Consider the following 17,692-nt stretch of genomic DNA (forward strand, 5'->3'; position numbering starts at 1 on the left):
GGCCTTGCTCTGTCTCCCAGACTGGAGTGCAATGGTGCAATCTCAGCTCACTGCAAACTCCACCTCCTGGATTCAAAGATTCTCCTGCCTCAGCCTTCTGAGTATCTGGGATTTACAGGTGTGTGCCACCCCGCGCCCATAATCTGTGTATTTTTAGTGGAGACAGGGTTTCACTATATTGGCCAGGCTGGCTGGAACTCCTGATCTCAAATGATCCGCCCACCTCAGCCTCCCAAACTGCTGGGATTACAGGCATGAGCCACTGCACCTGGCCATAATCCAATCTTATTTTAATGTCATGGACATTAAAATATGAATTGATATTTTAATGAATATGTTGATATGAATTAAGGAAACATCTGGGGCCACATATACTAAATCAGTATTCTTATATTCAAGTTGGAGGATTATGGAGGCCTTTTCATTGCTACATGTCTGTATTCTTTGCATTCATTTTATGCATATATATTGTGTGAACAAGAAAGATAATTTTTTCTTACAAAAAATCTATGGACTCTCACCAAAAACAACATCCAAGACACATCTGCAATAAAATCCTGCATACAATTCCAGCCACTTCATAGACTCTCTGAAGCCATTAATCACCTAGGTTTTTGCTCCAGTAGATACAAGGAGAGTTTAATGGCAAAAACAAGTCATTGACCTGCCAATTCCACCCACATACCCTAAGAGGAGCTGGTTACAGGGGGCACCGTAGACTGTTCCTGCTCTGTGGGTGCCCACCTGTGTAAAATGTGAGGGATGGGCTGATGGCCTTGATGCCAAATCATTTAAGCCACTAAAAATTTCAAAAGGGGAATGCAATTTGTAAATGCATATTCAATGTTATAATGTAATATTTGATACTGAATGAGAACTGTTTTCATTACAAATTTGGGGTAAGGATGCCAAATAGAACTGAGCCCTGGAGAGGTGGGAGAAGTAGCTGGGAAGGCAGGCAGATTAGCCTCCACGGAACCATGCTTAGGAATCTGAACTTCATGCTGAAGGCAAATGGGGAGATTACTTAAAGGCCTCAAAACTGAGTCTTTTTAGGATACTTTGGCTGCATGGTAGAGAAGGAATTGAAGGGAGCAAGATGGGAAGTTGGCATACTAGTTAGGAGACTGCTGGAGTGACTCGAGATAATGGCTCTTGAGTAGTGTACAATAGTTGGAGTAGGAATAAGTCAGTGGTTTGAAGAAAGAGACATTCTAGAGGTAGAATAGCATTTGGACTTATTGATTTGGGGAGAGGGGAGCCAAAGAGGCTCTAGTTAGATTCCCAGGTTTCTGGCTTGGGCGAATGGAAGACAGTGGTACCACATGGAGATACAGAACGCTGGAAGCAGCACTGGGATATTTGAAGATGAAAATAGTAGACCCTAAATATGTATTATTTTTCTTTCTTTGATTCTGGGAGATTGACAGAAGGCCCAGGAATGGATTCCAGGGCGAGACACCCACTTCCAAGTCTCCTACCATGTTTTTCTGAGGAGAGTGACAGCTCCTGCTGCACTCTTCTATTGGTCTGTCCATCCTTCCCTCTGCTCTGGACCTCTTAGCCTTTCTCCTCTCTCTTCTTCATCAACACAGTTGGAACAGATGATACATTTAGGAGAAAGTCACAGTGAAAAAAGTTACATCAGCTTGCGGGTAGAATTTAATGACCAAACAAGACACATATTAATAATTGATATATATCTTTTTATTATGCACAGATAAAAGACTTAAAACTGTGGTTATCAAAACTATACATCTAAGCATGTTCACAAAATAGCTGACACAATGAACAGAGAAAAGAATACAATAGGGGTGTTCAAACTGGCCACAGGGATTTTAAGGGTACTCTTTTTACCCTCATAGATGATGAAAACCAGCAACAAAATCAGGCTCATTCAGGAAAAACTGGAAGAGAGAAGTATTGTATTTGGAAACTGATAATAGTAGTTTTAGAAAAACATCTGTCAGTTTCATGAACAACCCCCAGATAAAACAAACATGAAAAAATCACATAGGACTCACCCAACAAAATGTGCTCTGTTAACACAACCAGCAGTACAATCATCATTCAAACCATGAGGTAGTTACAGTACAAAAAGACGCACGGGTGTGCGCACCCAAACACACTCACAACGATACCCACTAAGAACACACGCAGAAAATTGATTTATAATCTTATTACAAGACAAGGTAAATACCATTTTTTGTTTGTTTGTTTAGAAAATGCTATAGAAACAATTTAGACAGAAGAAATCTCTGGCTTTTTAAAATATAGAGTAATAGCTGGTAAACACCACATGGTGAAGAGCCATAGCATAGTATACAGACAATTGGCCTTGGAGCTTAGGGCATTTCAGCAATAGCTTCAGCATCAAACGAAACAAAATAGCCTCTGCAAATTAAGGGTGTAGCCTGCAGAAATAACAAAAGACTGCAGATAGAAGAGTTCAGCTGAAATAAACAATACTTTTAAAGAAACTGTGAAACATGTTATAAAATAAAGCTTGTACTTTCTATTAAACCTGTAAAATGTGAATTAATTAGGAATACCGTAATGAGAAGCTAGGGAGAAAATACCTTATTTTTAAATGTTCATTTTTAAGAAACATTTCAGAAATACTTGATGACATTCAGTCTCCAATATGAGATTAGATTTTATCGACACGGATTTCTTGATGTGAATAATACTTCTGACAATGAGACCCAAACAAATAAAAGGTGATTTTTTTCCTCTCTCTTTAAAAAAAATCTTTTGGTTTGCATCTATAAATTTGTAAATTAATTTTAAATTATTTATAAAATCATTGGCAATGCAGCGTCTCTCTTGAAAATATATATTTAAATATATTACAGAAGGTTTTAACCTTGTCCTTCTAAGACATCAATCTTTTAATATCTCCTAATAGCTAATTTCCTTTTTAACAAGATGGAAAGGGTTTTTTAAAAAAGCAAAGGACTGATCAAAAGAATTCACAGTAGCTGAAATTAAACATTTCATAGGGAGTAACTTAAATTTATCTGAAACACTTAAATATATCTTTATACACAAATTTTGTAGTAAAATATAGCTATATGTGACTTAAAGACTCTAGTCTTCTTTGAAGACATCTTTAAAGTTTTTTATACATAGAATATGCTAAAACAATACATTCTGCTGCAGGTTAGGTAAAGCACATTATTTTCAAACACAGGTAGCATAATCTAGGTCCTCTACTCAGATACCCTTATGTTCAAAAAAAAAAAAAGGAAAAAAAATTCTCTAACTCATGTCTTTGTTTGTGTGTGGAAATCTGGAAATTTTTCAGTATATCAATATAGATAGCCTGGAAATCTCAGCCCTAATCTGTTTTGGTTAAAATTTTCCTTATTGAATGCCTACATCTATCAAGTTAGTCAGATTATTACTCAACGATTTGGTAAAAATGATGGTCAGTTTCCACCTATTTGTTTGCAACGTAGACACTGCCCCAAGGTTTTGAACTTCATCAGCATTTCCTACTGAGGTTCCATTCTCGGACAACCAGGCATAACTTCCTTATTTTAAGGGCAGTGGGATTTGCTTATGAATTATTTTGGGGGTAGAATCTAACTTGTTCTACTTATGGAATTCTAAGTTGTTTGGGGGGATTCTGGAAAAAAAAATAATTTGCAACGAAGCTATCTTCAGCAGTAAAATAATTTAGCATGAAAATTCCTTTCTGGCATTTTCCTTTTAAACATAAAGGTATCATTGAGCTTATTTTAGCTGCAAAGTGGCATCATATTATTCCATTTAATTAAATTCACCTCAAGCGTTTTTTGATTTTGGGATATATTTAAGGCAAGAGAAGTAAGGCAATCCAAATGAGTGCCCTTTTCCAATCTCAGCACTGTCCTGGGGGAGAACTGGTAACACTATTCAGATAACCAACTGGAGAGCAACAGCATCTGGCATGCTTGTGCATCTCGCTAGAGTTTGGTTTTTATAAAAAGGCCGATTTTCTTTTCAGTTGACATGTTTTGAGTGGAACATCACCCTACCAAATGTACTTAAGAGTAAGTTGCAACTCTAAAAGCGTAAGGACATTTTCAAAAGGGGAATGAATTTTCTCTTCTTCAGCTGAGAAAATGAATGTGCCAGATGACGTATTATATACTTGTACTTGCATACACATACAAATATATAATTGTGCAAATTCCTCCTTGACTTTATAACTGAATTTCACCTTAATTTATATGTTATTTTTTCAGAACAAAATATTAAGAATGGGCACATATCTGTGGTTCCTGATTTTGGTCATTTTCAATTTCTGTAGGCCTGTAAGAAATACAAAGTTTGCATTAAGACATTTTGCAGTGGCATATGCAAGTATGAGAAGATACAGGAAGCTAATAAGGTCATCAGCATTGGTTTTGGCCCAGGGCACAAGAAAGGAATGTTGCCTTGACACTTGTCAGGGTATAGTCCCTGAGGGCAGCACCCATCAAGGGACACATCAGACCCCACAGGGTATGGCAGCAAAGTCAGAAGTGTGCATCCAGATGAAGGTGCAAATTAGGAGGAACGCTTTGAAAGCCTCAAAGCGTTTCTTATGTTTTACATCTTGGTTCAGATATAAAGAATATTTGGCCGCATCTCCTCACTAGTTCTACTATTTGGCTATTATCCCTTTACCAAATCCTTGAGTCTGGGTCAAACTCAGGGCCCCAAATTACGGATGTTCTCACCTGGACAAAGCAGCATGTTAAAAACTGGCATGTGTTTCACATTGAAAACCCCCAAGCCTGTGAGGGGCTGGTGGAGAAGACCACCATTTAGCTTTCTCACATGAATTCTAGTGTGGTACAGAAGTCCAGGGTCATGTTTACATTAGCCCTGGGTGTGGGGTGAATACAATGGGTGATCTTTATACCGAAATTCACTCTGTCTTTAGAAGGAAAACAAAATCCAGCCATCCAAGTGTGGACATGAGGCTCAGCCACTGGTCCCGCCCTTGGCAGTAGCTGGGTTGGGCTGGGCTGGGCTGGGCTAGGCCGTGCTGCTGCTGGAGCAAGGCGTGCTCTGCGTGCTGCCGATGCTGTGAGCAGCACTGCTGTTTTCCGAGGCTGGCGGGGAGGTGGGGACTTGCTGCCTTCTTGCCGTCTCCCCTGCATTTAATAAAGAAAAGGCAGGGTTAGAGAAAGACACAAGTTACGTATGTGCATTCCTGAAAAGATTAATTTATTCCGCATTTGCCATTTTAACTGATGTTTTTCTCAACCAGGGGCAGAAGCAACTAGACTAGATCCTAGATGGCTGGAATACCTTCTAAAATAAGGTTTTTCTATTTGTTCTTTTATTTTTAAAGCATCGTGCATGGGAAAAAAGAAGACAGCTGAGTGACGGGCAGCTATAGTGGCTAAGACCTCTGACAGTTGTTGACAAAGTCCCTGGATTTCAGGGTCTACAACCTTTGAAGAAATCACCACCACTTACTTGGACTGTGTGAGCTGGGAACTGACCAGCACCTGTATTCAGGAAGCACTGTCCATCTTCTGTCATAAAGATATTACAGGATTTGGAGGGTGTGACCTTTAAATTGCAGTAACAGAACTTTGGAAGTTTGGAAGCCTTGTTCTGAATGCACTTGTTAAAAACAGGAGTGAAGGCCCGGCGTGGTGGCTCACGCCTATAATCCCAGCACTTTGGGAGGCCAAGGCAGATGGATCACAAGGTCAGGAGATCAAGACCACCCTGGCTAACACAGTGAAACTCCGTCTCTACTAAAAATACAAAAAACTTAGCCGGGCATGGTGGTGTGTGCCTGTAGTCCCTGCTACTAAGGAGGCTGAGGCAAGAGAATTGCTTGAGCCCGGCAGGCAGAGGTTGTAGTGAGCAGAGATCGTGCCTCTGCACTCCAGCCTGGTTGACAAAGTGGAACTCTGTCTCAAAAAAACAAAACAAAACAAAAACAAACAAAAAAACAGGAGTGAAATCTATACTTTGTTCTAGCTACAGCAGAGAGAGCCTTGTGTGCCAAACATATAAATTACTTGAGAAAAGGGGGTGGGGGATAGCTGCTATTGGAAAAACCTTTGGGGAAGGGGGTTAGCTGTTTGCACATGGGGACTGCAGTTGCCAGCGAATGGCCTCCCTTCCCTGCTGAGGTTCCCCGTGGAGTGCAGCGTGAGTATCTCCTAACACTTTAAGCATCCTACTTTTCATTACACACCCCACTGCATTTTAGCTAAAGCCATTCATCATGCCAAATGTGCAGTGCTTTGGAGAGGAAGGAAAGCTCAAGTCACACACATGGTTTGCATTTAACAGTGCAAAAGGCCCTAGAGTTAGTCTTCTCTTTGGCAAAACCGGCCTCAGTGCAACCCTCAAAAAATGGCTCTAGGTAGGGAAAAGTGATCAGGGCTCTCCAATAAAAAAACACTGCATTTAATTTGAAAAGTCAGAGCATAAACTTCATAAACTTCTTGTAAGCGGCATGCCCCCCTTCCACGTGGGAAACCCCAGAGGGCCAGGTCTGTTTATGAATGAGCCTCCCCTTTCCTGTCATGCTGAAATACACATCTATCAGCTGGAGATAAGCAGCCCTCCCGGCTGCTTCATTAAAACAAAACACTGGAGCAGAGGCCCTGCCCTCCAGTGCAGGAACTTGGCCCTATTACTTCCATTCCCTTTTTGGGGCCCCTCAAAAGCCTCTGTGAAAAAAGCAGTTCTGCAAAATGTAGAACTGGCTCGTGTCCCTGGGTCTGGTTACAGCTTTTCCTGTCACCCATTTCACGAACCACACAGCTATACACACTTTTGCATCAACTTCAAAGTATTCATATGCTTGGTGGAAGTTTGGCCCTTGTTATACTTCCTCTAATTATCTTTTCTTCTGGGATTGGTGGGATGGATGGGGACTAGGGTCAATATTCCCAAGAAGCAGAGAAACACTGTTTTTGACTCTTCTTTTTTGAAAACCTGTATTTTGGACCCTCCCCAGCACTAACTTCTACTCTTAATTGTGCGTATATAAGAAGGGGTGGGGAAATTTGCCTCCATGGCAATAACTTTCTGCCAAAAATTCACTTTCCCTAGAGTAGGAGCTTTATTTCTAGAAGAGAATAAAATATCTTAACAATTCTGAGGTCAAAACAAAAACAAAAAACCTCCAGAGACCCAAACAACTCTAGATGTACTTTAAGAATTCGGCTCCCTTATAAACCACAGGCTGGTCCACACCTGGCTGGATCCTCACATTATCAATGAGAAGGACTAACGTGGCTATGCATGCACCACATTTTAAATACACATTTTCCTATCTGAACAAGAATACATCTGAAAAGCAGGAGGCAAGTCCATTTTTTCCTTTTTTGGCTCACCTGGGCTTTGTTTGCTCAGCCCACAGCAGCTAAAAAAGTAAAATGGCCTTGCTTCATCTAGCAACAGGGAGCAAGTTTGCTCCTTCAGGATTTGCCCTGTGCTTGACTATTCACATTCAGGAAAAGCGCCAGCACTATGCCCTGCCCAGGAAGCCTGGATATCTGCTTTCCGATGTCTATTTGCCAAATATAATTTGTTGCCATGTCAGTTTATTTTCATCAGTGTCCATTAAGGAGATCCTTCAACTTCCCGAGTTTTGGAAACTCTTGTCCTGGTAATGCAAAACACTTCAAAATAAAACACCAAACAAAACAAAGAAGCCTTTGCACTCAAGACTGCAGGATGCATCTCACCAGGTGGACAAGTTAACCTAATATTATACTGACTTTCATCCAATAATGGGCCAAGGTGACTCCCTGTCTGAGAACCTACTGGGGAATATTGAAAGTCCCCTCTTCAGAGCATCCTTTCCACTTCTGTGGCTATTTTCACATGTCAGACGCAATATTTTCACTATAACCACATTTAAAAAAAACTCCTACTTTTTGACAGAATTAAGAAAAAGTTTTTTCACTGTCAGATGGAAGTGAAGCTACAGAAAAATTCACTACAAGGAAGAAAGTTGAGTGTGCAGATGCTTCTACTTAATAGGCCAGCAGAGACCCCTGGGTTACCTGAGATGGGTCCTTCGGCTGTCTGCTCTCCATTGCAGTGATATCTGATTTTGTGGAGCATCAACTTTCTCTAAAACATCCCTTGGGTGACAAATATAACCAGGCTGCTCCTAAAGGAGATGGGCAGGGAAGACCTCGAGGCTAAGCAGAGTAGGCCCAATTAACACATAAAAGAAATTCAAGGAGGGCGCTTTGCTCGTAAATAAATAACAAACTTCGCCAGCAGAGGAAATGTATTCAGTCTATATGCTTTCCTCCTAAAATCTCAAACCACATTGAGGGAACAGAGATTTCAGAGGAGGGAGAATGAGTACGGGAGAGAGGAATCTGGTGCCTGACATACTCTGGAGGAGGAGGGTACACTGAGGATAAGGACACTAAGGATTAATCCACCCATCTCACAATTAGCCTATGGCTGGGCCTAGATACTGCCAGGGATGCCTTAAGAAATAGAATAACAAAGCCAGGTGCTGTCATTTATAGTGCCAGCTACTCACGAGGCTGAAGGGGGAGGATCTCCTGAGGCCAGGAGTTAGAGGCTTCAGTGAACTATGATCTTGCCTGTGAAGAGCCTCTGCACTCCAACCTGGGCAACATAGAGAGATCCTGTCTCTACGGTGGGTGGATGGGGGGGGGGGGGGGGGGGGGAGGAGACGACAAAAAGAAGCAAAACAAAAAAACAAAACCAAAAACCCACCCCATTTCTTAATGAAGAATATTTTCTTTTGCTTGGCATGGAGTTGTCCAGATCTGACTTCTTGCTACCTCTTTGGTGTCTATATTATAACTGGATTCTTATCTCTAAGTCTTTCACCATGGCAGGTCCTGGGGAAGAGACTATTCAAGAAAGACATGACTAACATGGGAGGACTCTGCGGAAACAACAGAAGAGTTAAAAAGAAAGGTGAGGGGAATCTCGGGATTTAGGCCAAAGGACGCTATTTGCAAACACTGTCATGAGGATTATTATGAAGAGAAGCAGACAGCTGTTCTTTATCTCCCTAGAGGGCAGAACATGAGGAAATGAGTTTAAATGGCAGGAATAGGGGATTTAGGTCAGATAGAAAAGAACTTGCTGATTATGAGGACTAGTTAGTTATAGAGGGAATTTATGGAATCTCCTTCTCAGAAGATACTTAAGCATAGGATTGAAAACCATATACCTGGGGATACTTTAGACTTAATATTCCTTGATGCCAGAAAGAAAACAAAGATATTTTCTTCTAGGTCTATGTGTTGTATGCAGTTTTGTACCAATTAATGGCTAGTTTCTTGATATCCTAATTATAATTAATTCACAAGCTCACTCTTTAAGCAGAGTGAATGGTAGTACCTTTAATTTGATAAGTCTTAGATCACTTTTTATCATTTTCAAAATTCATTCCTCCCCAGCCTCCAAGCAAAAGACTCTTCTTTTACAGCCAAATTCTCAGGAGGGGTGAATTAGATGCTGTTAGAAGTCACGGGGAAAATTTTATGCCTAGAACGGAAGTTTTTCACAATGTCCTGCCTACTACTTTCTTTCTGTGTTTCTCTACTATGGCCAACCTGTTTGTATCTGTACTTTGGTTTTCTGTGTTTATCTTTCTTGCCTTTGTAGCCCCTGAATAGGATGCAAAGTCTGATAATAACTAAGAAGAAGAAGAAAAGCAAGAGGGAAAGAGAAATCGGGAGGAGGAGGAAGGCTGTCCTCCCCAGCTGTCGCTACAACCCCTAGTCAGAAATTGGACTTGCAGCTCTAGTTTGTTCACTGGCTAGACTGGCTACCTGAGCAGGTGTATTCATTGTGTTTCCCTTTAGTATACACAGAGATAATCCCAACTTCTCAGGTTGTTAGCGTGAGGGTGCCTAAAACAAGCAATGTGTAAAAAGCTTTTCGAACTTCAAGGCTACTCCGATGTGTAAGTAGAAAAACAACTAGGAGTATAAGAAACTGTTTCACAGAGCATAATAAAATGTTGAGGTTTTGAATTAGGTGTGCCTGTCGTAACCTGTCAGGCAGTTTCAACAACGCTCCGTGGAACACACCATGTGTTCTTAAAGCAAAAGTCAAGCGCACACCCAAAAGTCCACCCGAGTCGGATAAGAGGTTTTCATTAGGAGCATCTCTAGAGGTGCCAATGTGTTCAGAGGCCTGAGGTTTCTCCAGGTTCCCAGGCCTAGCCCGGATGAAAAGAGAAACAGCAAGGAGACAGGCTAAGGTGTGATAAGGTAGGAACCAAGAGACCAAGTCCCAGGGATCAGAAAGATGCAGCTGGAACAGGTGAGAACCCCAATATGACTATAAAGAAGGTAGGAGCCACTCTCTTTTCACTCAAATGCCCATATCATTATTTTACAAAACTGTTAAACACAGAGGTTAGGATGAGTGCCTTCTGCTTTCATGGTGTCTTGTCGGTGTGACTTTTTCTCTCAAAAAAACAAAGCATCTCCCAGAGCATCTGGCCATTTATATGCCTTCCCCTTCTTCTCAGCCTCCCCTCAGTTTCCATGAGAGGTCTATAGGAAACTTAATTCTTCAGATTAGAAACGCTTCTTCTGGCCAGGCACGGTGGCTTACGCCTGTAATCCCAGCACTTTGGGAGGCTGAGGAAGATGGGACACGAGGTCAGGAGTTCAAGACCAGCCTGGCCAAGATGGTGACACCTTGTCTCTACTAAAAATACAAAAAGAAAAAAAAAAAAAAAAAAAAAAAAAAAAAGCCGGGCATGGTGGTGTGCACCTGTAATCCCAGCTACGTGGGCATCTGAGGCACGAGAATCGCTTGAACCCAGGCGGCAGAGGTTGTGGTGAGCCGAGATCACACCACTGCACTCCAGCCCAGCCTGGAGGATAGAGTGAGACTTCATCTCACAAAAAAAAAAAAAAAAAAAAAAAAAAAATTTCTTCATTCTCCACTGAGACTTCCCTTGCCAGTTCTCCATTTTTCTGACACAGTTCACCAGGTCATTGCTTTCCTAAAGGTTGGCATATGTGCCTGTAGCTGGGCTTCTGCCTGAGCCAATCTGCTTATAATCAGTCTGTTTGGTTATTCTCTTCCTCTTAAGCTGTGGGAACTCCATGACAGCAAGGACTTTGTGTTGCTCATGGCTATTTTACCAGTGCCTAGAATAGCGTTGGCATTTAACAGCAGCTTAAAAAATCCATTGAGTGAGTGAAAAAATGAATAAATGAGTGAACAAACCAAAAACATTTAGCTTATGCTAAACAGAGGCAAAAAGAAAAATCAAAATACATGTTAATTAATGTTTATTATCTGATAAGCAGAAGGAAGATAAAAGGATTATGGCTATCTGCCCTTTGAATTTGTAATAACAGAATAGGAGGAGAAGAGCGAACTCTGCATCAAGAAAGCAAGGTCCAGTCCTGACTGCCATGTCTATGTAACTTTCGGCTAGTCACATCGGTTCTCTGGGCTCAGATTTCTTGCTATGTAAAAAGAAAAATGCTGATGCAGACTAGTAATTTTCCAAGGACTCCCTTTAAGAAACTGATTAAAAAAAAAAAAAAAAAGCAAGGGTACGACTGCATAGAGATAGTGCATTTCAAGGCACTGACTTGCATTCCTTCCCCAAATCTCACCAAAATGATAGTAAATGGATTTTTAAAGGCATAAACGCATGAGAACAAAGATAACAAAAGTAAAGATAACAACAATAAAATATTGGAAGTTGGTGAGGAAATGAGTGAATGCTAACTGACTTGGCAGACTCAAGAGAGCTGAAGCCTAAACCAACAGAGGGAAAAACTGAGAAACAACCAATTTATGGCACCAAACCCTTAAAAACTCAGGGAATGGTGGCATCAGGCATCTCTGGAAACCTCTCTTGAGCACAGGCATATAAGCAAGAGGTGTTGGCTGAACTTCTATACAAGAAGCAGGATAGTTCTCTCAATTTCCTCCCTCACTCCACTGGGCTGAGATCTGCCCTTCCTAATCCAGGAAGAAAACGGGAAGTTTACTCATGAAACTGACAGTTCAAGGAATGATCAACAACAGGCACACTTGAGGGCAAGAGTACCACATTCAAAAGGGGGTAATTCAGTAAACATATAAATATTTTGGCTCACCTGGGCTTCTTTGGCTCAGCCTAAAAGGAGCTAAAGCAAGATGGCCTTGCCTCATTTAACAACAGTGAAACTTTGAATCAAGAAAGTAGGGTTCCAGTCCTGACTGTAACTATGCAACAAGTTTATCTCCTCCAGAATTTGCCATGTGCTTGATTATTTGCATTTGGGAAAAGTGCCAGGACTATACTCTGCCAGGGAGGTCCGAATATTTGCTTTCCAATGTCTATCTGCCAAATATAATTTGTTGCCATGTCAGTTTATTTTAATCAATGCCCATTAGAAAGGTCTTTCAACAGCCAGTCCTATACCTTGCAAGTAGGAAACAGGAAAATATACTTTATGAAAGCTTGATGAGCTCAAGAGGAAAGATCCAATGATGAGATATCAGGGGTTCATCAATAAAATGGCCCAGGCAGATTACTCTAAGGGAGTTCACAATTACTATGTCCCACTCACAAGTTTTGAATGTTCTTATTCCTAAATAATCCTACATTAATATTCTCAGATGACACTGCATCCATGAAACAAGAATAGGACTTTTTTTTTTTTTTTTTTAAAGAAAAGAAATTCATAGGGGAAAAAATTCTTGGAATAAAAAAATTTGAAGCCAGTATTAAAAACTCAGTAGATAACTGAAAGATAAAGATGAGAAAAATCTCCCAGAAAATAAAGCAAAAAGATGAATAACAGGAAAGAAACATTAAAGGACAAGAGGTTCAACTTTCAAATAAAATGATTTCTAAAATGAGAGAAAACAGAAAAAGGGGATGAGAAAATAAATCATTCTTAAAAATTTCAGTACTGAAAGATACGAGTTTCTAAACTGAAAGGACCCAATTAATACCCAGCATAATGTATAAAGATACACCTAACTCAAGAGATATGATTGTAAAATTTCTTCCAGAAAGAAAAAGCAGGTCACATACAAAAGGGATCAGGAATCTGCATAGCTCTGAACTTCTCAACAGCAATCCTCACAGCTAGAAGACAACAAGGAGGGCTTTCAAAAGTCTGAAGGAAAAAGTGTAATCTAACATTCTGTATCTTGCCAAACTAACAGGTGTTTCTGTTAAATGAGGGTATTTTCAGACATGCCAAGTGTGAAAAACATTTGCCTTCTATGTACGCTTTAAATCAGGAAGAAGAAAGGCAGGAGATGCATGACACAGGACATCCACGACTCAGAAGTGAAGGGAATGCACAGAATGGAAGCAATGAAGAATACAGGAAGACGGCAGCATCCAGAAATGGAACCAGTTCAGACAGAAGCAGGTCAGGGGCTCCAGGAAAGAGTTACTGAAGAAAAGGAATCAGTACAACATTCCATATGTCTCAACGTATTAAGAGGAGAGTGAGACAGCTGGCAGGGTCAGCAGATGAATTAATGATAAATATATAGAAGATTAATGGGGTAGGGTGGGGAAAGATAATGAATTATAGGGAAAATTAAAAATCATACAGGATATTATACTACACGACTTAATTGTGATTAGCGTTTAGGTAGTCATAATAATGTAAAGAGTAAATGCTGATCTAACCAAAATGTCAGTATATTTCTATTAAGAGGATGGTGGGAGAAGGGGACATTTTCCTTAACATGAGGTCTAGAGAAAAGGTCTAAAGCTGCAAAGTCAAGAAGCAGCAATACACTCATGTTATTCAGAAGTACAGATTAATGTCCAAAACGATGAGCTAAGTGTCAAAAATAATGCTCTTGGGAGTGAGAAAAGAAAGTAGGGGCAGTAGGGGTTTGTTTCTTTCTGTTTTTTCAATAACAAGTCTTGTAGAATTATTTCAACCTTTAAACTATTTGCATGTACTACTTTGATAAAGCTAAAAAGTTTTACTAGCAAATAAAAATGAAAGCATTTATTCCTCCCCTCAAGAAAAAAACAGATACGATTTTGCATATGACTTGAGGGACCTTCACAGACTAGAAGTTAGAAGCCCCTGAACCAGGTAGGGTCCCTAGGAGCATGAAGATTCTATGATTCCAGCACCATTTCAGCCCCCAAGCACCCCTCCTCTCTACAGCATCTTAGGAGAGAATGTAAGTTTTAGGAACGGAATTTTCCCAACAGAATTAATACAGCCTTAGGGAATAATATCTCCTATTGTGCCCACAGTTGTCATATGATAAAGTGGGAACCCAGCCTTTATAGATTAACACACATTCCAGGTATGTAAGTAGATATCCAGAATCCAAATACGTGACTTGGTTTTGTGCTCTGTGCTGCACATGGAATAGAAAGCGTAAACAAAGGGAAAGTCATCCAAATTAAGGACTGTTTTTTACATAGTGGCAGATGCTGTCTAAACCCCCAAGTATGGCATGTACGATCTATGAGTTCCACAGCTTCAACTACTGTAGAAATTGAATGGACTGGGCCAGTGTTTGTATCTTAGCTGTCCCCATTGCCCACTGCATTATAATTTTCCCTATTAATTTAAATTGCTGCTAGCCGAGCCAGGTAAGAAACTGAGGGGTTCTGGACAAGAACTATCATTTGGTCCTGAAGTGGGTCTTCTTCATGCTTGTATGACACTGGTATTCCTCAAAAGCAATCCATAAAATAAACTAGAGGCTACAGTTTTTAACAAAAAGTAATTTTGAAGCTGTCTCATAAGTGATGCCGATGGATTTTAAGCCCAAATGGCAGTGTCTATAAACCTTTTACCTTCTGAATCAGTGTAATTCATTTTGCTAGAAGGCATCACAAGGGGAGGTTTTTGGTTTCATTTTTCTTAAATTTACTTACAAACCTATTTCTACATTAACAGTACTTTAAAGGCCCTCCTGAAATCTCTAGCTTGGGGAAAAAAGGATCAGTAACAACAGACTTCCAAATAAAATGAGCATCAATATACGCCATATAACCAAGCTTTCCTTTTTATTGGGTTTGTGTGCTTGGCTGTGGGTAAGGGTCTGGATTATTGGGGGATTTTAGTGGAGCATGTTCCAGTAGTGGGGGAAATTTGGTTGCCCTATATTCTGTCTGGACCTGGCTTCCTAGCCCAAGATTAGCTTTGAGAGTGCAGCTGTATGACCAAGGCCAGTCAGTGGCTGAGAAGGCACATGGTAAACATCTGTGGGCAGCCCAGTCTTCTTGGAGTACTTTCAAACTCGTTCCCAACAGACAACATAGGCTGCCAACAGCCCTACCTCTCAGCCAGGCAGAAGATCGGAAAAGTTGCAAAGATTTGTTAGCTTGAGAACTGAACATGTCAGTATTCCTGTGACAAAATCACTTACTTTAAAATGCTGCTCTGCTAAATTCTGTCTTTCTGGTCCTTTTATAAACTGTTCATGAGGGAGAATGCCCTAAACTGATTCACAGATGGTTATTTAATATTCGGAATCATGACACTGGAGTCTTATTTATTTTGAGACAGGTTCTTGCTCTGTCACCCAGGCTGGAGTGCAGTGGCACCACTAGTCACTACAGCCTCTCAGCCTCTACCTCCCAGGCTCCAGCGATCCTCCCACCTCAGCCAGCTGGGATGAGCGGTGCACATCACCACACCATGCTAGTTTTTGTGTTTTTTTGTAGAGACAGGGTTTGGCCATGTTGCCCAGGCTGGTCTTGAACTGCTGGGCTCAAGCGATCCTCCTGTCCCAGCCTCCCAAAATGCTAGGATTATGAGGAGTCATTTTTTTCTCTTTCACATAAACATACCTCACTAAAAGTATGCTGACTAGGAACAAGCATCTGAGGACTCAAAGCCCCTCTACTGAAGTCTTCTAAATTTTTGCCAAGGGGCTGACTTTTCGTTGAATGTCCCATGGTAGGCATGAAAGAGTCCATTCCTCTCCTTCTGGCATAATCTAAAATACCTCAGTCTGGAGATGTCATATTTAAAGTAAAAATTCTGATGAAAAAGAATCTGCCATTTTTAACTATCAGAAGATCACTGTGTCATGTTTTTATTCTCAATAGCTTGAGGTTTTACCTAGCAATCAAGAGGGTCAAGATAGGACTCTAAAATACCCTTCAGTACTTCTTTCCCCTTTAAATCAGTGATCCTTTCAGCTTGGCCCAAGGGTTAGCTAAAGATCGTGACATCCACTGGTTCGGTGGACAATTAATGAAATTCTAAACAGAGAGGCTGGGCCTGCCACTTGCTTCTGATGGATCAATCTAGCACAGCTCACCTAGGTTCACAGTGTAAAACTACAAGGATCCAAGAACAAACAAGAACAAGACCAATTAGCTCTCTGGAATGCCTCAAAATGTATGTCACTCCTTCCCATAGTTGTAAGGAAACTAAGAAAGAAGCAATCGCAGGGCAATCCATTTGTTCTTTCTCCATTGTACTAATGACTCCCTTTGCTGGCCTGCATTCTGTATTGGGGTCAGAAAGGGTTCTCTCATCAGGCTAGCACGTTTCACCTTGGGATTGGTAGAGAGGGCACATCCAGATTTGAAGACTGAGGGATAACAGCTTGAAAATGAAGTGCTCTGTTTCATCATTTTTTTTTTTTCAGTTCATGGAAATCTATTTTAAAAATTTAACTTTATAGAAAAACATGAAAATTGTATGTTTTATCAGAGAAGTCACAGCATGGGTTGAGAAAATCTGGTTTAAGTCATTGATTAGGGACTCTGATGGACAGTGCTCAATACCTTGACAGGTGTGGTAAAATCATGGCTTCCTTTTTCACTTCCTCTCATTTATATGCCTATCCTTAAGTCTTTGGTTTTGATGGAATGATTTACATTTTTATACATTGTCTACTTTAACTAAACTCTAACAACCAAGTAGCTTTATTCGCAGCTAAATTTCACCAACATCACAACTGCAATTGGCACAAACAGTTTAAACATTCCTTTTCTATCTACTGTTTATGACAAATTATATTTTTGTAAAACACAATTTATGCCAAGTATGTAAATATAAAAATAGTAGGAATGAACTTTCTCTTTCATTTGTTATTTTGTCCAACAAAACACTGAGTGTCTAGTGTGTAGCAGGAACACAAGTTGTTTGGCAACTCATACTCAACAGTCACACTAACCTGTGTGAGAATAGATGTACCACAAGGCCCCTGTCAGGAGTGCTCCGATCACAAAGGCTGCAAACGCGATGCCCATCACAGTTAGGGTGTCCAGACCATGGAAAATTGCTATAAAGGAGAGAAACCAATATACACAACTTTTCAGTTAGTCTGCATCATACATTGGAATTTTATATTTGTTTCACAAGCACTGTCATAAAGGGTGAGCACTAATAAAAATCTGAGAATTCAATGAGAATCCCAATAAAATACACTATTTTGTAACTTGCAAATTTTTTTCAATAGAGAAATGAAATTATCAGGTTTCCAAGGTATTCTCAATTTGTAATTTATTTTGATGAACAAAGTAAAAAATCAGATTTACAAAAACTGTAAAATCTTAAGTCTGTCATTTCATTGTCTTGCTCTGAGGACCTGCTATTTGAATGGAGGGTGGCTTGAAAATTCACAGGTTAAGATGCTTTGAAAAATAAAGTGAACTTCCATGATCAAAATCTCGCTTATTACTGCTTATTCATTGAACAACTTCAAAAATGAGACACTGAACAGAAAACACACACTTTAGAATACTTTATACACATATTTT

At 40.2% G+C, this 17,692-nt stretch overlaps 1 protein-coding gene across 5 annotated transcripts in view; it reads right to left on the reverse strand.

Moving 5' to 3' along the window:
• Nucleotides 1-1,685: 1,685 nt before the first annotated feature.
• TGFBR3 (transforming growth factor beta receptor 3) overlaps nt 1,686-17,692 on the reverse strand; it is a 220,378-nt gene continuing 204,371 nt past the window's right edge. For 4 of the 5 annotated variants that reach the window (XM_032247873.1, XM_032247871.1, XM_032247872.1 and 1 more), the window contains 2 exons: nt 17,107-17,214; nt 1,686-5,129 (listed from right to left, as the gene is read on the reverse strand). In XM_032247873.1, the coding sequence (XP_032103764.1) occupies nt 5,011-5,129; nt 17,107-17,214 (227 nt within the window). In that variant the 3' untranslated portion in view covers nt 1,686-5,010. The remainder of the gene's footprint in view (nt 5,130-17,106; nt 17,215-17,692) is intronic. The other variant, XM_032247874.1, reaches the window with a different exon arrangement.

The sequence above is a fragment of the Sapajus apella genome, unplaced genomic scaffold (assembly GCF_009761245.1).
Source record: "Sapajus apella isolate SASKATOON/1434 unplaced genomic scaffold, GSC_monkey_1.0 scaffold64, whole genome shotgun sequence".
NCBI lineage: Eukaryota > Metazoa > Chordata > Mammalia > Primates > Cebidae > Sapajus > Sapajus apella.